This window comes from Nomascus leucogenys, chromosome 12 (genome assembly GCF_006542625.1).
Source record: "Nomascus leucogenys isolate Asia chromosome 12, Asia_NLE_v1, whole genome shotgun sequence".
Classification (NCBI taxonomy): domain Eukaryota; kingdom Metazoa; phylum Chordata; class Mammalia; order Primates; family Hylobatidae; genus Nomascus; species Nomascus leucogenys.
In genome coordinates this window covers 12,691,102-12,717,865 of record NC_044392.1, presented here as the reverse complement: position 1 = coordinate 12,717,865, position 26,764 = coordinate 12,691,102, and the positions used below count along the sequence as shown (strand labels likewise).

Below are 26,764 nucleotides of genomic sequence, written 5' to 3'. Positions count from 1 at the left end.
GATGAAAATAGAAGGAATAATGTAATTAGAAAATCACCATTTAGGAACCATTATAGTAATAATTCACCTAAGAAACATCAATGGATGCTAAAATTAATGTGTACAAGTTTTACAAGAAATGGGATACAGGGCCAGACACAGTGGTTCAGGCCTGTAATCCCAGCACTTTGGGAGGCCGAGGCAGGCAGATCACTTGAGGTCAGGAGTTCGAGACCAGCCTGGCCAACATGGGGAAACCCCATATTACTAAAAATACAAAAATTAGCCAGGCATGGTGGCACGCACCTGTAATCTCAGCTACTTGTGTGGCTGAGGCAGAAGAATTGCTTGAACTCGGGAGGCGGAGGTTGCAGTGAGCCAAATCGTGCCACTGCACTCCAGCCCGGACAAGAGAACAAGACTCTGTCTCAAGAAAAGAAAAAGAAATGGGATATAGGCCAGGCACAGTAGCCCATGCCTGTAATACTAGCACTTTGGGAGACCAAAGTAGGGGGATCACATGAGGCCAAGAGTTCAAGACCAGCCTGGGCAACACAGCAAAATTCCATCTCTAGAAAAAATTTTAAGATTAGCTAGGCGTAGTGGCATGTGCCTGTAGTCCCAGCTACTTGGGAGGCTGAGGAGGGAGGATTGCTTGAGCCCAGGAGTTAGAGGCTGCAATGAGCTAAGATCATGCCACTGCACTCCAGCCTGAGTGACAGAGCAAGACCCTGTCTCTTATAAACAAACAAATAAGAAATAAGATATAAAATAGTTTTAAACTATTTCCTCACTAATTATTAACAGAGGGGAACAGAGTAACTTTGCAGTTGAGAAACCTGACAGACATCACAATAAGCTAGCTGAAGGGGATATATGGGAGTTCTTTGTAATATTTCTACAACTCTTTTGTAAATGAGAAATTATTTCAAAATGAACAGTTAAAAGTGAAAAGAATTTTAAACTAAATGTTCAAATAAACATCTAAATGAGAGTTTATGCAGCCACTTAAAATGGCTGCATAAACTTAAAAAATTTTTTTAATGGTATAGAGAAATGTTTTTGGTATCGTACTAAATGAGAAAAATAAAACATACGGCCGGGTGCAATGGCTCACGCCTATAATCCCAGCACTTTGGGAAGCTAAGGCAGGCACATCACTTGACCCTAGGAGTTCGACATTAGCCTGCGCAACATGGTGAAACCGTCTCTACAAAAAATACAAAAATTAGCTAGGCATAGTGGTGCGTGCCTGTAGTCCCAGCAACTCAGGAGGCTGAGGTGGGAGGATCACTTAAGACTGGGAAGTGGAGGCTGCAGTGAACTGAGACCATGCCACTACACTCCAGTCTGGGTGACAGAGTGAGACACTGTCTCAAAAAAATTAATTAATTAATTAAATTAAATAAGAGTATCAGGCACTCAACCATGAGAGACAGAAAAAGATAAATAAAAAATAAAAATGCTAGAAGTAGATTAAGACAGAATTCTGGCTGTGGGACTGCACTTGGCCTCCCTGTATGGTCAGAAAAAAGCATGCAGGCCAGGCGGAGTGGCTCATGCCATAATCCTAGTACTTTGAGAGGCCGAGGTGGGTGGATCACCTGAGGTCAGTTCAAGACCAGCCTGACCAACATGGTAAAACCCCGTCTCCACTAAAATACAAAATTAGCTGGGCGTGGTGGCACATGCCTATAATCCCAGCTACTTGGGAGGCTGAGGCAGGAGAATAGCTTGAACCTGGGAGGCAGAGGTTTTAGTAAGACAAGATTGCACCACTGCACTGCAGCCTGAGCAACAAGAGTGAAACTCCATCTCACAGAAAAAGAAAGAAAAGAAAAAAGAAAAAAGCATGCAGGTAAAGAGTTGCAGATGCTCCCTCTAGAATGCAGATGGAGCACAGCGATCTGGACTCATCCTCTCCACACACATGCATCTTATCCCAGAGAGGGAAGTGGCTCTCTTCCGTCCAAAGCTAACAGGACAAACACTATGTGCTAGGGATTACACATGGCAGCGAGGACACTGAAACACAGAAACTCAGGCCCCACCTTAGAGGACTTCTGACTTCTCTCTTCTCATTAATTCTTCAACTCTGTGATCCGATCTGGCTTCTAATCCCACCTGTCACTGTGGTAAATGAGTTTACCACTGACCTCTTAAGTGCCAAATCCACTGGACACCTTACAGTCCTCCCGCAATTTGACCTTATACAGCCCCTGAAACTGTGAGAGGTGGTAAGAGCCTTTCTCTGTCTTCTTTGCCACTCATCTTTTAGGACTGTGTTCAAGTGTTAGCTCCTTCAGGAAGCTTTCCTTAATCACAGTCCTACACCATGACTGTGCTCCATAACATCCCATGCTCATCTCTATCATAGCATTTAGAAAACATCTTGTCTCTTTTTCTGTCTCTGCAGATAATTAGCATACAATTTGAAAAAAGAACCTATAATTCAGGTCTGTTAAATCACTAACATTTATCAACATAGTGCCTCAAGTATAGTAACACTCAAGAAGAGTTTGTTTAAAAATAAAATAGCCTGTAATCCCAGCACTTTGGGAGGCTGAGGAAGGCAGATGGCATGAGCTCAGGAGTTTGAGACCAGCCTGGGCAACATGGCGAAACCCCATCTCTACAAAATAAAAAAAAATGAAAATAGCCAGGTGTGGTGGTGAGGGCCTGTAGTCCCAGCTACTCATGGGGCTGAAGCAGGAAGATCACTTGAGCATGGGAGGCAGACGTTGCAGTTAGCTGAGATTGCACCACTGCAATCCAGACTGGGAAACAGAGTGAGACCCTATCTCAAAAAATAAATAAATAAATAAATAAAATATATTTCCAATTATATTCCCCAACTCTAGACACAATATAATTTGTACACATTCCAAAAAGTAATACATTCTAAAGGTATAATTTGAATGCATATATATATGCATACATATATATACATACACACACAACAATTTTAAATATAGAGAGCAGCTCAGGGTGCTGTCTTAGGCTTTCTCACATTCTCATTCTGCAGATATCCCCAAAGCAATGTCATCCTCTTCTGTGACTTCATTTACCACCATTATGCTGACTCTTAGTCCATTTACTTTGCTATAAAGAAATACCTGAGGCTGGACACGGTGGCTCACGCCTGTAATCCCAGCACTTTGGGAGGCCGAGGCGGGCAGATCACCTGAGGTCAGGAGTTCGAGACCAGCCTGGCCAACATGGTGAAACCTCATCTCTACTAAAAATACAAAAATTAGCCAGGCATGGTGATGTGTGCCTGTAAACCCAAATACTCGGGAAGCTGAGACAGAAGAATCACTTGAACCCAGGAGGCAGAGGTTGCAGTGAGCTGAGATCATGCCACTGCACTCCATCCTGGGCAACAGAGTAGGACTCTGTCTAAAAAAAAAGAAAAAAGAAATACTTGCGACTGATATAAAAAAAGAAAAAAGAAATACCTGAGACTGGGTAATTTCTAAAGAAAAGAGTTTATTTGGCTCACAGTTCTGTAGGCTGTATAAGAAGCAAGGCACCAGCATCCACTTCTGATGAGAGCTTCAGGGTACTTCCGTTCATGGCAGAAGGGGAAAGGGAGCAGACATCACATGCCAAGAGAGGAGGGAAGGCTGGGCGTGGTGGCTCACGCCTGTAATTCCAGCACTTTGGGAGGCTGAGGCAGGTGGATCACCTGAGGTCAGGAGTTTGAGACCAGTCTGGCCAACATGGTGAACTCCCGTCTCTACTAAAAATACAAAACTTAGCTGGGTGTGGTGGTGCATGCCTGTAATCCCAGCTACTCAGGAGGCTGAGGCAGAAGAATCACTTGAATCTGCGAGGCTGAGGTTACAGTGAGCCCAGTTCATGCCACTGCACTCCAGCCTGGGCGATAGAACGAGACTCCATCTCAAAAAAAAAGGAGAGAAGAGAGAGAGGGGAGGGTTGCCACCCTCTTTTATTTTTTTTATTTTTATTTTTTTTTTTGAGACGGAGTCTCGCTCTGTCGCCCAGGCTGGAATGCAGTGGCGCAATCTTGGCTCACTGCAAGCTCCGCCTCCCAGGTTCACGCCATTCTCCTGCCTCAGCCTCTCCGAGTAGCTGGGACTACAGGCGCCCGCCACCACGCCCGGCTAATTTTTTGTATTTTTAGTAGAGACGGGGTTTCACCGTGGTCTCGATCTCCTGACCTCGTGATCCGCCCGCCTCGGCCTCCCAAAGTGCTGGGATTACAAGCGTGAGCCACCGCACCCGGCCGCCTCTTTTAAATAACCAGCTCTGAGGGAAAAGTCACTCATTATGCAGAGACTGCACCAAGCAGTTTATGAGGGATCCGCTCCCATGACCCAAAGACCTCTCACTAGGCTCTACCTCCAACACTGGGGATCAAATTTCAACATTAAATTTGGAGAGAACAAATATCCAAACTATGTCACTATCCCAAATTTTACATATTCAGCGTAGATATCCCTTCTGAGTTCCAAGTCCAAGTATGTAACTTCTTGCTACACCTCATCAACTAGATGTTTCACCCTGAGGAATTCCTCTTCCTCCAGCATCTACTATCTCAATCAAAGTCAACCCTTTCACAGGTGCTTCTGTAAGAAACCTGGAAATTAGCCTTGACACTAGACTCCTCTTCACTCTCATCCTGCACACATCATCAATCAAGTCCTACAAATTTTATCCCTAAATACTTCCTGAAGCCACACATCCCTCCCTCTTCACTGCCACCATCCTAATTCAAGTCGCCATAACCTTTTGCATGGACTACTACAATAGCCTAGTAAGCCTCCTACATCCATTCTTGCCCTTGCCCAATTCATTCTCCACACAGCAGCCAATGTGATAGGATTATTTCACTCCCAGGCTTAAACTTCATACATTTCCCATTTTCTTTAGGGTAAAGTCTCAGACTCCTTAAACAAAGCCTAGACATCTGGCCCCTTCCCAGCTCTCCTCCACATCTCTTGCCACCTCATCTTTTTATGAGCCTGCAACATGGAGCTTCTCTCAGTGTTTTCAACTTATCATGCCCTTCCAATGTCAGGCTGAAGCCCTTCTGACCCACCGCTTTATTTACCTCCCAATGTCAGGCTGAAGCCCTCCTGACCCCACCACTTCATCTAGCCAACTCTTACTTACCTTTTACGTCTCAGCTAAAACCTTAATTCTTTAGGGAAGCATTACCTGTCTCCAGGCTTTAGGTTAGGTCTCCCTGTCATATAGTCCTACCATACCTATATATCCCTATCCCATTACATTGTGCACTTATAATTTTCTAAGTATCTACAATAATTTAATATTTATATTCTGGCTGATCCAGGCAAGGAACATGTCTATTTTGTTCACCATTTTATCCCTGGTAGGTGCTCAAAAACTGTCTGTTGACTAACTGATTATTCAATCAGTTACAGTGTGCTTGAAAAGAAATACATAAGAGGGCCGGGCATGTGGCTCACGCCTGTAAGCCCAGCACTTTGGGAAGCCAAGGCAGGTGGATCACCTTAGGTCAGGAGTTCAAGACCAGCCTGACCAACATGGTGAAACCGTGTTTCTACTAAAAGTACAAAATCAGTCAGGCGCAGTGGCACATGCCTGTAATCTCAGCTACTCAGAAGGCTGAGGCAGGAGAATCGCTTGAACCCAGGAGGCGGAGGTGGCAGCGAGCCGAGGTCACACCATTGCACTCCAGCCTGGACAAGAGCAAAACTCTGTCTCAAAACAAAACAAAAAAAGAGCCAGGCACAGTGGCTCATGCCTGTAATCCCAGCACTTTGGGAGGCTGAGGCGGGCGGATCACCTGAGGTTGGGAGTTCAAGACCAGCCTGACCAACACGGAGAAACCCCGTCTCTACTAAAACTACAAAATTAGCTGGGCATGGTGGCACATGCCTGTAATCCCAGCTACTCGGGAGGCTGAGGCAGGAGAATAACTTGAACCTGGTGGGTGGAGGTTGCAGTAAGCCAAGGTCATGCCATTGCACTCCAGCCTGGGCAACAAGAGGGAAACTCCGTCTCATTAAAAAAAAAAAAAAAAAGATTTAATGATAGGTACTTCATTTCTTCTTTTTTTTTTTTTTTTAAGAGACAGGGTCTTGCTCTGTTGCACAGGCTAGAGTGCAGTGGTACGATCATGGCACACTGCAGCCTCCAACTATTGGGCTCAAATGATCCTCCCACCTCAACCTCCCAAGTAACTGAAACTACAGGTATGCACTACCACGCCTGGCTAATTTTTTACTTTTGTAGAGACGAGGTCTCACTATGTTTCCCAGACTAGTCTTGAACTCCTGGCCTCAAGTAATCCTCCTGCTTCAGCCTCCCAAAGTGCCAGAATTATAGGCATGAGCCACTATGCCTGGCCCAGTACTTCATTGTTTTTATTGCTGAATACTATTTCAATCTAGGAATATACCATATTTTATTTATCCATTCATCAGCTGGCAAGACATTTGGGTTGTTTCTACTTTTTGGCTGAATAACGCTGCTATGAACATTCACATATACATTTTTGTATGGACATACTCTTGGGCATACACCTAAGAGTGGAAGTGGGTATGTAACTAGAGCTGTGGTTTGAACATGTCCCCCAAAAAAGCATGTGTTGGAAACTTAATCTCCAATACAACAGTGCTGGGAGGTGCAGCCTAATGAGAGGTATTTAGGTCATGAGGGCTCCACCCTGATGACCGGATTAATGTCAATTATAAAAGGGCTTGAGGCTGTGAGTTCAGTCTCTTTCTCTCTCTCCCTCACTCTCTCTTGCCCTTCCAGGTCCTGCCATGAGATGATACAGCAAGGAGGCCCTCACCACATGCCAGCCCCTTGATCTTGGACTACCCAGCCTCCAAAACTGTAAGAAATAAATCTATTTTTTATAAATTACCCAGTCTCAGCTATTGTTATAGTAACACAAAATGGACTAGGACACCTAGAATGACATCTACTGGTTGTATGGTAATTCTGTTTAACTGCTTGAAGAAATGACAGCGTGTTTCCAAAGTGGCTACACATTTTACATTCCCACCAGCAGCAAATGAGCATTCCAATTTCTCCACATCACCAGCTCTAACACTTATTATTTTTTTCTTTAAGAGACAGGGTATCACTCTGTGACCCAGGCTGGAGTGCAGTGTCATGACCTCAGCTCAGTGCAGCTGCAGCCTCCTAGGCTCAAGCAATCTTCCTGCCTCAGCTTCCTGAGCAGCTGGGACTACATGCCTGACTAATTATTCTATTTTTTGTAAAGATGGGGTCTCACTGTGTTGCACAGGATGGTCTCTAACTCCTGGGCTCAAGTAATCCTCCCACTTCAAATCCCAAAGTGGTGGGATTATAGGTGTAAGCCACTGCTTATTCTTTTTTTTTTTTTTTTTTTTTTTGAGACAGAGTCTTGCTCTGTCACTCAGGCTGGAATGCAGTGGCGTGATCTCGGCTCACTGAAACCTCCACCTCTCAGTTTCAAGTGATTCTCCTGCCTCACCCTCCAGAGTAGCTGGGATTACAGGCATATGCCACCATACCTGGCTAATTTTTGTAATTTCAGTAGAGACGGGCTTTCGCCATGTTGGCCAGGCTGGTGTCGAAACTCCTGACCTCAAGTGATCTGCCCACCTCAGCCTCCCAAGCCACTGCTTATTTTTTTTTTTTTTTGAGACAAGTTTCACTTTGTTGCCCAGGCTGGAGTGTAGTGGCATGGTCTTGGCTCAGTGCAACTTCACCCTCCCAGGTTCAAGCAATTCTCGTGCCTCAGCCTCCCATGTAGCTGGGATTACAGGCAGCCACCACCACACTCGGCTGATTTGTTTTTGTATTTTAGTAGAGACGAGGTTTCACCATGTTGCCCAGGCTGGTCTCGAACTCCTGAGCTCAGGCAATCCACTCATCTTGGCCTCCCAAAGTGCTAGGATTACCAGCATGAGCCACCGTGCCTGGCCCCAAGCCACCACTTATTCTTATCTGCTGTTTTGATTCCAGCCACCATAGAGTGTGAGGTAGCATCTCATGGTAGTTTTGATCTGCACTCCCCTGAAGGCTGATGATGTTAACCATCTTTCTGTGTGCTTATTTCTTTACTTCTTATTAGCCAGTCTTGCATTACTCCAATTCTCTGTAATAGTTAAGTAATTCTTACATTAAACCTTATCTATTCAAATTACCATGTGATTTATCTCTTTTAATTGGATCCAGACTCCTGCAAGATGAGTAGTCAGTGACTTCCTGAGTAGAAATCAGATGACCTACAATGGTTTTAAAAACAGAGAACAGAAGAATAAAGCTGAAAAATACTTTGTCATTGGCCAGGTACTCCCTTTAGAAGTAGGTAAGAGGCCTGGTGTGGTGGCTCACGCCTGTAATCCCAACACTTTGGGAGGCCAAGGCAGGCAGAGCACCTGATGTCAGGGGGTTTGAGACCAGCCTGGCCAACATGGTGAAACCTAGTCTCTACTAAAAATACAAAAATTAACCAAGCGTGGTGGTGGGCCCCTGTAATCTCAGCTACTTGGGAGGCTGGGGCAGGAGAATCATGTGAACCTGGGAGGTGGAGGTTGCAGTGAGCCAAGATCACTCCACTGCACTCCAGCCTGGGTGACAGAGTGAGACTCCATCCTAAAAAAAAAAAAAAAAAAAGATGTAGCAGAAGGATAAAAACACGTATGGGAACTTTAAACATCTTTAACTCAAACAGTGGCTTTTTTCTGTTGAAGGAGGGAAAAGAAGGGAAAAACACATTAGGAAGCCTTTCAGTAAAAATGTAATGTTCTCTTTATTTAAAAAATAAAAAAAAACTCAAGCAAGATGGCATATTAAGATTTAATGATAGATGGGCGCGGTGGCTCACGCCTGTGTCCCAGCACTTTGAGAGGCCGAGGCAGGCAGATCACGAGGTCGGGAGATCGAGACCATCCTGGCTAACACAGTGAAACCCCATCTCTACTAAAAATACAAAAAATTAGCCGGGCATGGTGGCGGGCACCTATAGTCCCAGCTACTCAGGAGGCTGAGGCAGGAGAATGGCCTGAACCCAGGAGGGGTAGCTTGCAGTTAGCCGAGATCGCACCACTGCACTCTAGCCTGGGCGACAGAGTGAGACTCCATCTCAAAAAAAAAAAAAAAAAAAAAAGATTTAATGATAGGGCCAGGCATGGTGGCTCACGCCTCTAATCCCAACACTTTGGGAGGCCGAGGTGGGTGGATCACCTGAGGTCCAGAGTTCAAGACCAGCCTGAGCAACATGGAGAAACCCTGTCTCTACTAAAAATACAAACATTAGCCGAGAGTGGTGGCACATGCCTGTAACCCCAGCTACTCGGGAGGCTGAGGCAGGAGAATCACTTGAACCCGGGAGGTGGAGGTTGCAGTAAGCCAAGGTCGTGCCATTGCACTCCAGCCTGGGCAACAAGAGTGAAACTCCATCTCATTTAAAAAAAAAATTAATGATAGGTATAACTATTTGTTCTGTTCTTGTATGTGTAAAATACATCATTAGAAAATATAGGCCGGGCACGGTGGCTCACGCCTGTAATCCCAATACTTTGGGAGGCTAACTCACTTGAGTTCAGGAGTTTGAGACCAGCCTGGACAACATGGCAAAACCCCATCTCTACAAAAAAATACAAAAGAAAAAAAAATTACCAGGGCATGGTGGTGTGCACCTGTAATCCCAGCAATTCAGGAGGCTAAGGTGGGAGGATCACTTGAGCCCAGGAGGTCAAGGCTGCAGTAGCCGTAACTGCACCCCTGCACTCCAGCCTAAGCAACAGAGCAAGGCCCCATTTCGAAAAAAAAAAAAAGAAAAAGAAAATATAAATGTTCCCTTTCCTTGCTACTATTTCTGAGACTTTACATGTTTTAGGCCTATGCAGTAGTTCCATATTGTTTATCTGCTCATATATTTTTTTAGAAAGGAAAGACATATTTTAGAAAAACTATGCTGGACTATTGCAAAGTAACTATGCTGGAACTATGCTAGCAGCTATGCCATCTTATCAGTCCCAGCAAAAGCCATTATTACACACCTGAGTAAAGCAGTGGACACACAGGGAGTGGTGCCTGCCCTCGAGGAGCAGGGTGATGCGTGCAGTTATGGAATAAACAAATAACAAATGTTATGAGATTATGGCAATTAATAATTATCTAAGAGGCTCAGGAAAAGCTTCAGAGGCATTGCCTGAATTAAACTGACTCTGGGAAGCTGAAGCAGAAGGGCAGGAGAGGGATTATAAGCCACGCTAAGGAGTCTGCAATTTATCCCATTGGCAATGAGGAACCACGTACACAGACAAATGACATAAATCTACGTTTTAGAAAGGCTGCTCGTGTAGCAATATGGAGAACAGACTGGAGAAGGCTAAGCACAGAGCAAGAAGAGGCCATTATAACAGCCCAGGCCATTTGCCCTCAAAGAGGGAATGTACGGGATGTATACCTCGAAGGGCACTCAAAGTGATTCAGCCGGGTATTAGAAGAAAAATACCACACCTCTTATTTATAAACTTCTCTGGTATTTAATTTCATGGACACTGGCCTCCTCACGCAGTCCCTAAATCAGATGTCTGTGGCACATGAGGTTCAGGAAGACTCCTCAGGAAGTGTGAAAATTCCACAGCGTAGAGCGTGTGGTACCACCATTCACTCATTCACGTCCTAATGTAGTACGGTTCATGCAGTACAGATGACATCAATATGGTTAGTTCCGTAAAAATTGGATGTTAAAAAGATCTTTTTATGGAACACTTCATAAATTTGTGTGTCATCCTAATCTTCTCTGTATCGTTCCAATTTTAGTATATGTGCTGCCAAAGCAAGCCCGTAATAGGATCTTTTAAATAGGATCATAACTAAACTTGACAATGAGACAGCGAGAAACTCTGAAACCTGCACCATGAAAAAGTTTTCCAGTTATCATGTCACCAAGTGCTTATAAGAATTCTAGAACTTAAAGAGCAGTTAAATATTTTTCTTCTACAAAAATGTTGTTGTTCTCAGTTTGGTGACCTTTCCTGGGATGGCAAATGTAAGCAGTATGGCACCTAGCAGATACTCCAAAAATAGACACAGCTGCCCTTCCAAGACAAACATCTATTTTGGTTGGTGCAAAAGTAATTGTGGTTTTTGCCATTAATATTATCAGAGGCTAGAAACTAGCTGTTTTTTAAAGAAAACTGTTGAGTGCGTTTTGAACAGACGTTTTTAATGTTTCCATCCTTATGTTGTTACCAAAAGAATATAAAAGTCACACAAAAACTCGTATCTATATACCAGCAGTTCTCAAAGTGTAGTCCAAGGACCCTCAAGGGTCCCCAAGACCCTTTTAGGGGGTCCACGAGTTTAGAACTATTTTCACAGTAATTCTAAGACATTCTTTGCCTTGTTCACTCTTGTTCTCTTATGAGGGTCCAGCAGTTTTCTAGAGGTTACATAACATGATGAGGTGACCACGATTCTTCTCACAGTTAACAGTATGCATGCTTGTGGGTTATTGTGATTTTTGAGACAGGGTCTCACTCTGTCACCCATGCTGAAGTGCAGTACCATGATCACAGCTTAGTGCAGCCTCAACCTCCTAGGCTCAAGCAATCCTGCTGTCAGCCTCCCTAGTAGCTGGGGCTACAGGGATGTGCCACCATGCTTGGCTAATTTTTTAATTTTTTGAAGAGATGTAGTCTCACTATGTTACCCAGGCTGAACTTTTTTTTTTTTTTTTTTTTAGACAGAGTCTCACTCTGTCCCCCAGGCTGGAGTGTAGTGGCATGATCTCGGCTCACTGCAACCTCTGCCTCCCAGGCTCAGGCAATCCTCCCACCTCAGCCTCCCAAGTAGGGGGTACCAGAGGCATGTGCTACCACGCCTGGCTAATTTTTTTGTATTTTTGGTAGATATGGGGTTTCACTATGTTGCCCAGGCTGGTCTCAAACTCCTGAGCTCAAGTGATCCCCCTACTTCAGCCTCCCAAAGTGCTGGGATTATAGGCGTGAGCCACTGCGCCCAGCCATGAATATTTTTTATCATTTTTTTTTGTACTCAGTGATTTTTAAAACATTAAATATCGACAGACAATACTCACAAACATGAAAGTTATTTGGGAATATTCAATAATTTTTAAACTTTAAGGGAATCCTGAGACGAAGAGAACAACTGCTACATACTTTAAATCCTCAGTAACAGAATTTCCTGATTTAACATATTCCAAACAAAAGGGTTCAGTGAGTTTTTAAGCTGTGTTAAAAATACATAAACATGCCACCTTTCAGTTACTTTGCAAGAAAAACTGACATCAAGGAAGAGGAAATTTATGATATATAGACAAATAATGGGCCAAGGCAGTAGATGACATTTCATCAGAGTAACATAAATTAAGTTCTACAGGAGTTCAGAGAGGAGGAACTCATGTCAAGCCAGGATGATCAGATAAAGAATCTAATGGAAAATAAATATGAATTAAACTTCCATTATCATCTTTAAAAAAATCATCAGAAGATGACTGAGGAGGAGCAAAATTTCAGGGGGAAGAAGTCAGCAATGACAGGCCGAGGAGAAGTGTGTATGGTTTAGCAACCCCATCTGGTGAGTATATTATGGTCACACACACTTGTGTCACCTCTGAGCCAGGGCTGGGAATAGCTAAATGCCATATAAACTGTTGGCATTTAAACAGTGTTTAAATCTTTTATTTTTGGAGATGGAGTCTTGCTCTGTCGCCCAGGGTGGAATGCAGTGGCGTGATCTCGGCTCACTGCAACCTCCGCCTCCCAGGTTCAAGCAATTCTCCTGCCTCAGCCTCCAGAGTAGCTGGGACTACAGGTGCACGCTGCCATGCCCAGCTAATTTTTTTTTTTTTTTTGTATTTTAGTAGAGACAGGGTTTCACCGTGTTGCCCAGGCTGTTCTCGAACTCCTGAACTCAGGCAATCCGCCCACCTCAGCCTCCCAAAGTGCTAGGATTACAGGCATGAGTCACCGCGCCCGGCAACAATGTTTAAATTTGTACGGTTTTTTTTTTTTTTTTTTTTTTTGAGATGGAGTTTCGCTCTCTTGTCACCCAGGCTGGGGTGCAGTGGCACGATCTCGGCTCACTGCAACCTCTGCCTCCCGGGTTCAAGCGATTCTCCTGCCTCAGCCTCCTGAGTAGCTGGGATTACAGGCGCGGGCCACCATGTCCGGCTACTTTTTGTTTTTTTTGTTTGTTGGTTTTTTTTTTTTTTTTTTTTTGAGACGGAGTCTCGCTCTGTCGCCCAGGCTGGAGTGCAGTGGCGCGATCTCGGCTCACTGCAAGCTCCGCCTCCCGGGTTCACGCCATTCTCCTGCCTCAGCCTCTCCGAGTAGCTGGGACTACAGGCGCCCGCCACCACGCCCGGCTAATTTTTTGTATTTTTTTGTAGAGACGGGGTTTCACCGTGGTCTCGATCTCCTGACCTCGTGATCCGCCTGCCTCGGCCTCCCAAAGTGCTGGGATTACAAGCGTGAGCCACCGCGCCCGGCCTACTTTTTGTATTTTTAATAGAGACGGGGTTTCAACACATTGGCCAGGCTGGCCTCGAACTCCTAACCTCAGATAATCCGCCCACCTCGGCCTCCCAAAGTGCTGGGATCACATGTATGAGCTACTGCACCCGGCCCGTATGGCATTCTTATCAACTGTCTCTTTTTGATCTCAGAGTAATTCCCTTATGCCTAACACTTCCAGCCCAGCATCATCCATCACTTAAAATGCATATCCTTGTTAGTATAATGGTGAGAAAAAGACCTAAAATAAATGCATACATAAAACCACAACGTGGCTGGGCGTGGTGGCTCACATGTATAAACCCAGCACTTCGGGAGGCAGAGCTGGGCAGATCGCTTGAGCCCAGGAGCTCAAGACCAGCGTGGGCAATATGGTGAAACCACGTCTCTACACAAAACACGAAAAATTAGCTGGGCGTGGTGGTGCGTGAGTGCCTGTGGTACCAGCTATTTGGGAGGCTGAGGTGGGAGGACCACCTGAGCCTGGGGAGGTTGAGGCTGCAGTGAATCGTGATCATATCATGCCAGTGCACTCCAGCCTGGGTGATAGAGTGAGGACTTACCTAAAAAAAAAAAAAAATCCCACAATGTTGGCATCTTTAGGTAGTGAGATTTAAGACTACTGATCACCTACCATGAATCAGGTAATATACTAAAGATTAGAAATATTATAACTGTTGTTTTATTATTAAACTATTTGTATATATCTACTAATAGCACAAGACCAGGGTTTTTACATCTATTCCCTCCAATCCTCAGACAACCTGGCAAGGTAGGAATTTTTGTCCTCATTTTCCAAATTTGAAAACCAAGAAGACATGAGATTCTGAAGCCTATCCAAGGTGACACAATAGAAACTGGTGAGACTATGATTGAAATCCTGGTCTGCTGCTCAGCTAGCTCTAGGAAGCACACAGACATGCCCGTCACATGCTGCAGCAGCGTAACTATCCTTCCGTCCAGTTCTTACCTCATTATAACCTTCATCCTGCATAAATACTTTATGACTTCTGTGTAGGAGGTATGGTACTAAGGCTGCAAACCTCAGAACTCCCCACGTGAGGGAAACAGCTATTCACTATTCTGCCTCTTCCATACAGTGATGCTCCTGAAAGGCAAAGCTGACAAAGTAGTCACTTTCTATCTTCAAATCCTTCAGTGGCACCAAATCACCTTCAGGATAAAGCTCCAACTTCATAACTCACAAAGACCTTCACAATCTATTCTTGACTGATTTCTGCAGCCTCATTTCCCACACATTCCCCAAACAGGCTCCATATTCCTGCCACACCAGTGTCTTTAGGATGCAGCCACATTCTTTGCTTCTAGGCCACAGCACACATTGTTGCCCGTGTGAAAAGCCTTTTAAACCCATATCCACCCAGCTAATAACTACTGATTTTTCAAGATGTAGGTCGGATGTGAACTTCCCTAGAAAACCACTACTCATATTCCCCACGATATCAGGTGTGCTTTTAGAAGATCTCACAAGACCCTCAACCACAGCCCTTGTTATAATATATTCTGCTTCTGGTTATAATGTATTCTTTACTTGCTTCTGGTCCTACTAGACTGGAGGCTCTTTGAGGCCAGGGACATGTCCTTTATACCTATCAAGGCACCACCTAGCACAGAGCCTGGCAGAGCTCATGTTCAGTACACATTTATGGAATGATGAGAGCACCTGGTCTAGTAGGAGAGACAGAAATGTACACACTTACGTAAAATACGAAAAATGTGAAAATAAGAGATCGTAGGGATGCTGTCCAAGGGAGAAAAAAGGTGGGGAAATCCAGGGGAACCCTTCTACCTGTATTTCTGAGGGCTCCTTACCTGATTTCTCAAGTTTCTTCTAACCTTGATGCAGCTGGTTAGAAGCACGGTGATCATGAGTGCTTACTGTGAACCACGTGCTCTGCAAAGCACTTTACATGAACTGACTTGTTTAATTCTCACAACTGCCCAATGCATTTCACTGATGAGGAAACTTAGGCTCAAAAATAAGATTCCTGCTTACTGTCAGGCAACTATTAATAGTGGAAGAGCCAAGATCTGAACCCAAATCTTCTGTCTCCTGAACCAGGGCTCCAACCAGCACTGTTTCTATTGTTTGTCAATAGTGAAACCTCCTCCTCAAATACCAAGTTTGCTAGGTTCAATTAAACCAATAAGGTTAAACTAAGATTATTTTTAAATTTTAACCATTTGAGTGAAAATGCACCTAAAGTTATTACACATTTCCCGATTTCTTATAAATTGAATACCCTGATTATAATTTAACTTTTATTTTTTGCTATCTCAGAACCATTGCTGTATTTGTTACTAAGAATGCTGTAACATAGTTTTGTAAAAGACATTCCTCAGGAATGACTGTGTTATAACTGGGATGTAACAGATTGCCCTTGTATCAACACCCTTGGCCTGTGAGCATTTACAAGTGCTTGTAAGAGTTCTGACTCTGAATCTACCATTACCCCATGCATGGTTAGAGCTATTATTTCTTGCTACTGTCAATGTTTGTCTCTAGCAGCCCATCTGATGTGCTACCTCTAATCTTCAATGGGCTGTGATACCACAGATGAGGCAGTAGTCATTAGTGCTATGCACCAAATATTTCTGGCTCTTTGCTTCCCAGACATACGCTAACACTGAAATTCTCTAACCTTCTTTAAAGTTAGGCATGGCTATGTGACTTGCTTTGGCCAATGAAAATGGGAATGAAAGTGGCATGTGCCATAGTGGGACAGAAACTTGAAAAGCCAGTGACCACTTGGCCACTATCTTTTCATTTAATCAAAATGGTCATGGCAGTGTCATATTAAGATGGAGTTTCTATCAGCCTCAGTTCCTGAGTGACTGTGAAGAGTTTCCTGTACACTCATGCTGGACACGTCACACGAATGAGAAGTCAAGTTTTGTTCTGTTACACCACTGAAGTCTTGAGGTTTTTGTTAGTGCAGCCTCATCCAAGCTATCTATGTCAATACCGATCTCTCAGTAAGGGATTCTCTCACATAAGCAACTTTATTTATAGATTTTAATGACAAACATTTTGTTTGGATAAAGAATTATCTTTGCATCCATCCTGGTTCAAAGCTATTTTCAATATAAAATATATTTGCCAAGTACCTACTATGTACAAAGTTGGATGATGAAGAGGACAGTCTATGTCTTGAAATAGCTTCAGTCTTATACTGTGGGTAGAAGCAGGATTTAAGGCAATTATCGCAAAAAGGCAGACTCTAATGTTATGGTGGTTTAAACTTAAAGAAGAGAGACATCTCATCTAGATGAGAAGAAAAAGTATAGACAAGCTTCACAAAGGAAGTTCCGTATGAAATGGCCCTGAAACATACGTAAGAACAATTAAAGTCAAGGAGACTATTTAAGATAGAAAAAGCCAACATGAGCAAAGACACAGAGCACAAACAGCAAAGCACAAAGAGCAAATAGTTCCACTGACCTGGAAAATAAAACGGAATGGCAAGAAATCAGTTTGCCCATATTGCCCATGCCAGGCTGGTCTGTGCCTAACGCAACAGATTAGGGGGAGCCATTTGAAGTCCTGGATGGAGAAGTGACAAACTTGGAAGTGATGGCAATACACGATAGATGGAAGGAAAAAAATGTTAGGGGGCTTCTGTGGTAATTCACAGGAATGGTCCAATGGCGCCAGATCAGTGTGATGACAGTAGGAGTGAAAAGAAGCAGATGCCAGGCTAGGTATGGTGGCTCATGCCTATAATCCCAGCACTTTGGGAGGCTAAGGTGGGCAGATCACTTGAGATCAGGAGTTCAGTATCAGCCTGGCCAACATGGTGAAACCTCGTCTCTATTAAAAATACAAAAATTAGCCGGGCGTGGTGGCATGCGCCTGTCATCCCAGCTACTCAGGAGGCTGAGACAGGAGAATTTCTTTAACCCGGGTGGTGGAGGTTGCAGTGAGCTGAGATGGGGCCACTGCACTCCAGCCTGGGCGACAGAGGGAGGCTCTGACTCAAAAATAGAAGCAGATGTCAGAAACAGTGTGGAAGTAGGGTCAACAAGACCTGGCACCCAACCAAAAACACAGGGGAGAAAAAAAGAAGAAAAGTTAAGAATAAACTTGCGGTGCAGCTTCTGGGTTGAGAGAACTGTTATTCCAAGTAGCTGAGGTGAATCAGAAAAGCGACAATGGGCTAGATGTGGTGGCTCACGCCAATATTCCCAACACTTTGGGAGGTTGAGGTGGAGGATTTCTTTTTTTTGACCGAGTTTCACTCTTGTTGCCCAGGCTGGAGTGCAGTGGCGCGATCTTGGCTCACTGCAACCTCTGCCTCCCCGGTTCAAGCGATTCTCCTGCCTCAGCCTCCCGAGCAGCTGGGATTACAGGCGCCTGCCACCACGCCTGGCTAATTTTTTGTATTTTTTTTTTTTTTAGTAGAGACGGGGTTTCATCATGTTGGCTAGGCTGGTCTCGAACTCAAGGTGGGAGGATTTCTTTTTTTTTTTTGAGACGGAGTCTCTGTCGCCCAGGCTGGAGTGCAGTGGCACCATCTCAGCTCACTGCAAGCTCCGCCTCCCGGGTTCACGCCATTCTCCTGCCTCAGCCTCTCCGAGTAGCTGGGACTACAGGCGCCCACCACCATGCCCAGCTAATTTTTTTTTGTATTTTTAGTAGAGACGGGGTTTCACCGTGGTCTCGATCTCCTGACCTCGTGATCCACCCGCCTCGGCCTCCCAAAGTGCTGGGATTACAAGCATGAGCCATCGCGCCCGGCCAAGGTGGGAGGATTTCTTGAGCCCAGGAGTTCAAGACCAGCCTGGGCAACATGGCAAGACCTTGTCTCTACAAAAAAAAAAAATTTCTTTAATTCTCCAGGTCACCTGCCTGTGGTCCCAGCTACTTGGGAAGCTGAGGCAGGAGGATCGCCTGAGTCCAGGAAGTCAAGGCTGCAGAGAGCCATGTTCACTGCACTCCAGCATGGGTGACAGAGGGAGACCCTGCCTCAAAAAAAAAAAGGAAAAGTGACAATGGCAAGTAAAGTGTTACTGTATTCCTGATAGTTAGCTTCAGCTTCCTTTGAAGTAAATTCTATTACTTGTTTACTCTTTGCACCACACGGGACAAAGGTACCTCTTGGATTAATGCCATCAACCTACGTTTTGTGCAACCTCATATCCTGCTTTTTCTGCTAAGAACCACCCATGAGCATCTCAGATTCCCCTGCACCTTTGTCATCCTCACTTTCTCATCTGCTCACTTCTTCCTCTTCATCCAGCCAGGCCTACCCACTCTTCATGACCCAATTCAAGTCTCAGCTTCCCTGTGAAACCTTCCTCAAACACATGGATTTCTCCTTTTCTCGGTTTCTCAGAGTACCTACCATCTTGGAATTCTAGAGACCATATCACAGTTATCATTGTCATGTGTGTGCTTTATTCCCTCAACTATATTATAGGCCCATTAGAGCAAGTTTCTTATCTTAAATGGTTTTGAGTTCCCCCTCAGTCAATGCCTTGCATAAAATATGTACTCAAGAGGCGTTCCATTGATTGATACAAAGTCTGTTAGTCTCTGAGAACATGAATGCCTTGTTTCATCATTAACATTTTATTATTATTAAACCATGGTTAGACAGTTGACATGTGAAATGGAGAGATTCACCACTTAATATCTCAAAATATCCTTGAGTTAAGAATCTCTAATCATAGGAGGAGCTGTATTGCCTTAAGAGATTATTTGAAAATATCATTTGGTTATAAATTTCTGTGCCAGCTTCCTTTTAATCCTCTGTTGACTTGAAAGTACACCAAACATTTCAGTGATCATCTCTACAAGATAATTCTGACTTAGAAACAACCTAATTTGTCATGGGGACTACCTTACTTTTAGTAACCTAGTAAGAGTTTTTTCCTACCTTCATGTCCAGCTATCTATAATTCACATCCACTGAAAAGTTTGAGTATTTTACTTTCTGAGGTAATAGCTGCCTTCACTGGTCCCTCCCTCAATTAATTACATTCAGTTATCAGGTTTCACTCCTTCCTCATACGTGAAGGAAACAAACAAAAATGAGGCTTACTGAGGAATCATAAAAATGGACATTGTTGTAAAAAGGAATCCAAAATGTTCATGGGACACTCTCCTAACCAAACCTGCTCCCCTCACTAAGATATTTTCTCTTGCAAGCAAAAGCACGGAGGACACACGGGGGAAAGTGCCAGAAGGAAAGGAAGCAAGAGAGGCGTACTTTGCCTATCAAACTGACCCCAGTTCTGGCCCTCGCTAGAGCAGTAAGCAATGACAACCGCTACCCATACGCTGCCGATTCCCGCTCAGGCGCTGCCTGGACTTTTCTTCCCTCTTCCCACAGCAGGGCCCGAATGATGGTGTCCGTGCTCTGCGCCAAGGTGCGCAGCGCTGCGGGATTTCACACGGAGATGACCTCAGACCTCCTGGCCTGCGTCCGGCCGGCCTTTCCCCCAGACGCGGCGGCCCCCACCCAGGCGAGGTCATCCAGGTACCGGGCCCCCAGCCCGAAGGACGACTGGGCCGTGCCCCGACCCCGCCTTCCCAGGCACTAGCGCGCGGGCTCCGCGCCCCGCCCAGCCCGGGACCCGCGGCCGGCGGGGGAGGGGCGGGGCAGCGCGGCGACCGTTATTCGCAGTCAGCCATCGCGCCCCGAAGCGCACTGGGCAGGCCCTTACCACAGCGGAGAGGGAGGCAGGGGGGAGGTGGCGCCCGGCCCGACGCGGGGCAGGAAGGCGGAGGCGACGGCGTAGGCGGCGGCGACAGCCGCGGGGTACCCCGGCGGGCGCCCACGACGCGGTGAGCTGCATGGGCGCCGCCATAGTGGGGACGCAGCGGCGGGCGGGGCGCGCGGCTGCGACCCTGTCGGGCGCCTGCGACCAATGGGCTCGCGGAAGCTGGGCGGAGCGAGGGCCTGGCCAATACGGAGCTGCACTGCCCCGAGCAGCCCAATAGACCCAGGAGCCGCGGATTTGCCGTCCCGCCCACCCCGCCTACCACGAGACCAGTGCCGCGGCGAGTGCGGGGCGAGAGGTTCGAGCTGGTGGAGCGCCCCAGCCTGCAAGTTCAGCGTGGGTGTCTCTCCTGGGCACATCGAGCCGTCTAGAGGAACCCTCTTCCCCCGGCTTCACGGCCCAGAGGACGCACGGCTGTCTCCCCTCGAGAGCCTGTTTCGTCGCCTGCGCGGGGAACGCAAAGTGCTAAGGGTAGTCACGGCCACTTCACGCCGAGGGACATCTCATCTCGCCCTCCAGGTCGTGAGCGCACCCATTCCGCTCACTGAGGCCGAAAGCCTCGGACCTCCATGGGCCCTGGTGGGTAAGGGGGCACGGGGGTGAGCGTTAAGAGACTCGTAGAACATTTTTAGTCCCCGCATGGCACAGGGCCTCCAAGCGTCACGTACACTTTGCAGCCCTCCCACTCCTTTTTCATTCCTGCGGCGGAGCCCTGGTGTTATCCGCCTGGGGCGGAATTTAAAAAACTTAATTCCTCAACAAAGCCCGGGTGGTCTTTAAACTGCAACCTTGGATCCAAAGGCCCTACCTTACAAAGGCAAGGCAGTTTGCCCTACAAAAAGGCTTCTGGGAGTTGCTGCCTAAGGCAGGAGGGGACTGGCAGGCCGGGAGGTGCCGCTTTTGGCTGGGGCCAGTTCTCTTGAGGTCGACCCGACTGCATAGGCAGCCAGTAGGGGAGAGAACGGGCCGGTCTGTGTGATTTGGATCACCTGAGTTGCAGTTTCCTAAGAGTTATTACGTTGACCAAAATAAAAAGTGCAGTTTCTGGAAAACTGGTCAGCTGTTGAGTAAAAACTGCTGGGATTAAACCCAGCGCCCACACCTGGAGGCAGTGGGGTCATCGAGAAAGGTAGGGACCCCGTGTAAAAAGGCTGGTGAAGTGTTCCTCTCTTCCAAAGATGTATGGATTAGTGCTCTCTCACCAATCCACTAAGGCCTGGTTCTGCCCAGCCTCCCTTGCTACATCCCCTGGGAATCCCCAAGTGGCGTGTAGGCACAAGAAAAAAAAGGCCAACTTCCCTCTCTGGGCCCCAGGAGGGAGCTGACATAGAAAAGATCACCTCCTGCACCTCCCTTTCTCCACAATGAGATACCAAGTAGCAACCACTTCTCAACCCGCAGGGACACAAGGAAGCATCCAGAGCAGCTGAGCTGACCCAAGCCTCTCCTGCACCTGGACAGGGCCATGCCACAGGAAGTGCCTGGCTGTTTAAGGGCCAGCCGGTGCAGCTCCGGGGCACCCAAGTCCTGCACCTATTCATTGCCCCCCTCCCTGCTCTATGGTTCCCCATCCTTGTCCACTTTGACCTCAGGGACCCAGCAGCCAAAGGAGATTGGGTCTTCCTCCGGGGAAGCTTCTCACCAACTAGACAGCTCGGAGAGCAATCTGAAGATCCCACTGGAGGTTGAGTCCCTTGCTTTTCAAGCACCAAAAATGCACCCCATCCTTCACACTGGTTCCACAATTTGTATAGAACACAGATGCTGGCATGAACTTAGGCCAGCTCAACAAAGATGTATCAAATGGGGCAGCAGTGAGAGATACTCTGTTGAGAGGACTCATTGGTCTGGTGCTTCCTCTGTTACCTCATCCTGCCCGTCTCTAAGGCAGAGCAAGCACAACAAAGAGGTGCTCAGAGCCAGAAGTGTCCCTGTTCCCATGACCCACCATACTTGGCCTAATATAGAGCTTGACAAGCAAAGGACCCACTCTCTGGAACTTCCTAGGGACTGCCTTACTGATTTGTCTTAAAATACACAGCCCCGCTCCAGAGCCTATGACTCTAGATACACCCCCAGCCTGATGTGGGCCACGTGGGCTCCTAGGGGCAGACAGCCAATCCTCTGCTCAACACATTTTTATTGCTAAGGACAAGGTGATGCACCAGTTTTCAAAATAATTTGGTTTATAGTGTTCATACGTAACAAAAAAGGGGAAGTATTATAAATCTGATTCTTGTATACACAGGGTATTGGTGTGAAGCCCTCCAATCCTGGGCCCAGGCAAACAAATTCTTGAGGAGCAAAAACTTGTTTAACCCCTTCAGTATTGCCCTCTAGTCCCACCCCCACCCCAAAATCAGCTCCCTCCCACCCACAGTGGGCCTCCAATGGCCCGAGTTTTTTCATCCTAACCCTCCCAGCCCCTGCATGATTGCAATTTTCTGTTGACAGAATCACCCACCAGGCTCTGCCTGCTTCCATCATTAAAATCCCCGCTTCAGGGTAATATCCACCCACACCCTGTAATACTTTGCCACAGGGGCTCTGCACCTAGAGTGTTGTGGGCACACACCCATGTTATCCCCATGTTCTCCTTTAGGGGAAGACAAAGAGGTGGCATCAGCTCCTTAGCATCTCAATACTGCAGCTTTGCCAGCACTGTCTTGAGGCTGTTCCAGGCCCGGACAGATGCCACACCCATCTCCAGCCAACCCCCAGGAGCCCTTACTCAGCTCAGCTGAGGGCAGAATTTCACATTTTGTTTGCCCTGCATAGGCAAAGAAGAAAGTAAAGGCCAGGGGCTGGCAGAAGCTGGTCCAAACATACACACACACACACACACGCACACACGCGCGCGCACACACACACACATAAATACAAAAGTAGGGGTTGGGGCAAGTACCAGCACCTCAGCCTAGTTGGTGCAGGTGATAGTTACGAAGCTAAGTCCTAGGCCAGGAACAGGGCAGCCACTCCAGCCAGCATAGTTGACCCCTCTATGGACTGGGGCCAGTGCAGCCACAGCATTCCAGTGCTCAGCCCCTCAGCTGGGAGATCAGCGACTGCTGCCACGTGCCCAGAAATGGCTCGTCCTTTCACTACAGCGGAATGCAATGAGGGTGGGTGAGAAGATGATGGGTCGGTTATTTCATTCCTTTTCTTTTTACAACTTCACTTTCAGAGACTTCAGAGTTCCATGTCTGCTGTGCTGTGGAACCCAGAGTGCTCTTGCCTGGATGGCTGAGAATCCCTTGGACCCTGGAAGCACCTACTCCATGATGGCCCGGTATAGTGCAGGCTCAATATAATCTTCCCGGTATCTTGAGTTGATAACTCGTTGCCGTTTCTTTTCTTGCTTAACCTCTTTCTCTGTGAAAATCTCATTGAAGCGCATGTCTGAGGCTACTGACTATAGAAGAATAAGCAAGCCAGATGTCAGCTACCCCAGGAACAACACAAAGGGATGCATCCTTGACTTGTTCCCTCCCTCCACGACAGGAACTGGGGACACACAGAAAATACTCACCAGTCTAGATTTGACTCTCTTGGGAAGCTCTTCATCCAGTGTGTATACATCATCTCTCTTAACCACAAGCTGTGAGCCGTCCTCAAACTCCACCTACCAAGGAAACAAAGGCCTTTTGGCTAGGATATCCCTGACTCTTTCCCTGGTCCACCATGCACAGTGGCAGTCCCCTACAGTCAAAGGAAGGAGGAAGAACACTAAAATAACAACTACCTTACTTCACATTTGGCAGACTGGACACAGGGCAGATACCTAGCTCTGAAAGGGTTACCAACCTATTAGTTCTCCTAAGAGCAAAGGCTCGCCTCTGGCCCAACAGGAAGCACGGAATTAATCAAGCACCCCCCACTCCCTAGAAAGGTAGAACTTTGGATACCTGGTACATTTGGATAGGGTGGGAGGCCACAAACTTGGCTCCATAGACTTGGCCGTCTGTCCATCTCACTTGGACCACTTCTCCTTCAGCAGGAGGACCAAACTGGAGACAGTCCTGGCTCTGAGAAACAGGAAGGAAGGAGGGTGAAAGGAAGGTCCACCTGCACACAAAGGTAACTGTCCTCTACTCAGGGAAGAGTGAAACAGGACAAAGTAACTGTTTTAGAGAGCAAGGCAGCTCTCTGGGCTGAAAAATGTTAACAGTTAAAGACCTTGCTAAGTCAAAGTCTGCCCCTATCTCTGCCCTCTCCTGCTTCTAGGTGACCAAAAAAAAAAAAAAATTCCAGCTATAACAAACTTAGTAAACACAGGAGTTAAATGCCAGAATCAAGAGTCCTTCTTACATTCCCTCAACTGTTCCCCTGAGGGTTCTCCAGGGCTCTGCCATGAATAAATACTAGAACTGTACTCAACTATAAGAAATGTTTTGTTTTTTTTTTGGCCAGGCACGGTGGCTCATGCCTGTAATCCCAGCACTTTGGGAGAGTCGCTGAGGCAGGCAAATCACGAGGTCAGGAGATCAAGACCATCCTGGCCAACATGGTGAAACCCTGTCTCTACTAAAAATGCAAAAAATTAGCCAGGTGTGGTGGCAGGCGCCTGTAGTCCCAGCTACTCGGGAGTCTGAGGCAGGAGAATGGCGTGAACCCAGGAGGCAGAGCTTGTAGTGAGCCAAGATCGTGCCACTGCACTCCAGCCTGGGCGACAGAGCGAGGCTCCCTCTCATAAAAAAAAAAAAAAAAAGTGTTTTTTATTTTTTTTTGGAGATGGAGTCTCGCTCTGTCGCCCAGGCTGGAATACAGTGGCCTGATCTTGGCTCATTGCAACCTCAGCTTCCTGGGTTCTAGCAATCCTGCCTCAGCCTCCTGAGTAGCTGGGACAACAGGCACGTGCCACCATGCCCAGCTAATTTTTGTATTTTTAGTAGAGACGGGGTTTCACCATGTTGGCCAGTCTGGTCTCGAACTCCTTACCTCAGGTGATCTGCCTGCCTCGGCTTGCCAAAGTGGTGGGATTACAGGCATGACCACTGTGCCCAACCAAGAAATATGTTCTTAACAGGAAAAATGAAAAAGAATCACCTACCATGGGACCTGGCAAAGTACTTCAGAACTTTTATTCCTTCCAGAAGCAGGTAAGTACCCCAAGTCCTCATCGTATTCCCAGCATAGGGCTTGGTATACGGGGGGATATTTCATTCAGCATATTGGCTGAATGAAAGGTCTGATGGGTATACCTGGGAGAAGGTCCTTAGGGACATGGCTTAAAAAATAAAAATGAGAGAGGGGCAGGGCAGTGAGTCTAAAAGGATGTGGATGCTCACATCTGCTCTTACAATCATGCTACATTGAGTGGAAACAGTTCCCTACTTATTGACAATTCATTTATTGAATAGGTAATCAGTAAATACAGTTTGTATCAGTCTAACAATTAGGCATAAACTACAGCCTCCTACACCCAATATCTGAGGTGTTCTAAGATTTAACTACTCAAATGTTTGATATTTGATAAACTGCTTAAGTTCTCTGCAATTCAGTTCCACCTCCTGTAACAGCACTTCTGAAAATGTGGTCTGTAAACCTCTGAGGGGTTCCTGAGACACTGTCAGGGAGCAAGTGAGACATGACTATTTTTATAATATTAAACTATTAGCCTTTGTCACTGTGTTGTCATTTACCTAGGATAGGTACAACCGCTGGCACCTGAGCACAAATCAAGGCACTGACCCTAAGCTCTACTAGTTGTTATTGCATTTTTCACCACTGTACACTCATAATTTAGGAGAAAAGAGCAAAAACTCTCGATTGCATGTAACAATATCCCTTGATGAAGCAGTAAAAAATTATTAATTTTTTAAAATCTTAATCATTGAGTACATGTGTTAAGTCCTCATAAGACACTTTTGGTTGTCTCAAAGAAATCTATCTGTGTTGTTTGAGTTGTGAATTACACTAGCTGCTTTGTTCATGGAATACCAGTTTTATTTGAAAAAAATTACTAGGCCAGGCATAGTGGCTCGTGCCTGTAATCCCTCACTTTGGGAGGCAGAGGTAGGAGGATCGCATCAGCCCAGGAGTTCAAGACCAGCCTGGGCAACACGGGAGACCCCATCTCTACAAAACATAAAAAATTAGCCAGGTGTGGTGGCACGCGCCTGTAGTCCCAGCTACTCGGAAGACTGAGGACTGCCTGAGGCCAGGAGGATGACGCTGCAGTGAGCCATGACCACGCCACTGCACTCCAGCCGTGGTGCTGCACAACAGAGCAGGACCCTGTCTTTAAAAAACTCTATGAAAATTTTAAAAAAGAAAAAAAGTGACTGACAAACTGGCTTTTCAGACTTAGGTATCTGGCAGACATCTTGAAAATGCATGAAGTGAACGCCTGTCATGTCAAGGAAAACAAAAGTCAGTATCTGTTGCCAATAATAAAATTCAGGCTTTCAAGCAAATATTAGCATTTCAGAGAAGCGGCATTCACAACTGTGAGCTTGAAACTTCCCAAAATTCCAAGTTTTTTGATTATTATTGGTGATGCTAACAAATGTAATTTTTAAAATATTTATGGCCAG

At 46.2% G+C, this 26,764-nt stretch overlaps 2 protein-coding genes and 1 pseudogene across 13 annotated transcripts in view; all 3 read right to left on the bottom strand.

Annotated features, from left to right (window-relative positions):
• ST3GAL3 (ST3 beta-galactoside alpha-2,3-sialyltransferase 3) overlaps positions 1-20,846 on the bottom strand; it is a 221,934-nt gene extending 201,088 nt beyond the window's left edge. For 3 of the 10 annotated variants that reach the window (XR_004032577.1, XM_030823706.1, XM_030823710.1), the window contains exon 1: positions 20,172-20,846. The gene's annotated coding sequence lies outside the window, so the exon portion shown is untranslated. The remainder of the gene's footprint in view (positions 1-20,171) is intronic. The other 7 variants (XM_030823705.1, XM_030823707.1, XM_030823708.1 and 4 more) reach the window with 5 other exon arrangements.
• Positions 10,691-10,784, bottom strand: LOC115837742 (annotated as a pseudogene).
• Positions 20,847-22,350: 1,504 nt separating the features above from the next.
• Positions 22,351-26,764, bottom strand: part of KDM4A (lysine demethylase 4A) — a 55,045-nt gene continuing 50,631 nt past the window's right edge. For 2 of the 3 annotated variants that reach the window (XM_030823703.1, XM_030823704.1), the window contains exons 20-22: positions 24,134-24,253; positions 23,758-23,850; positions 22,351-23,640 (exon numbers count right to left, since the gene is read on the bottom strand). In XM_030823703.1, the coding sequence (XP_030679563.1) occupies positions 23,500-23,640; positions 23,758-23,850; positions 24,134-24,253 (354 nt within the window). In that variant the 3' untranslated portion in view covers positions 22,351-23,499. The remainder of the gene's footprint in view (positions 23,641-23,757; positions 23,851-24,133; positions 24,254-26,764) is intronic. The other variant, XM_030823702.1, reaches the window with a different exon arrangement.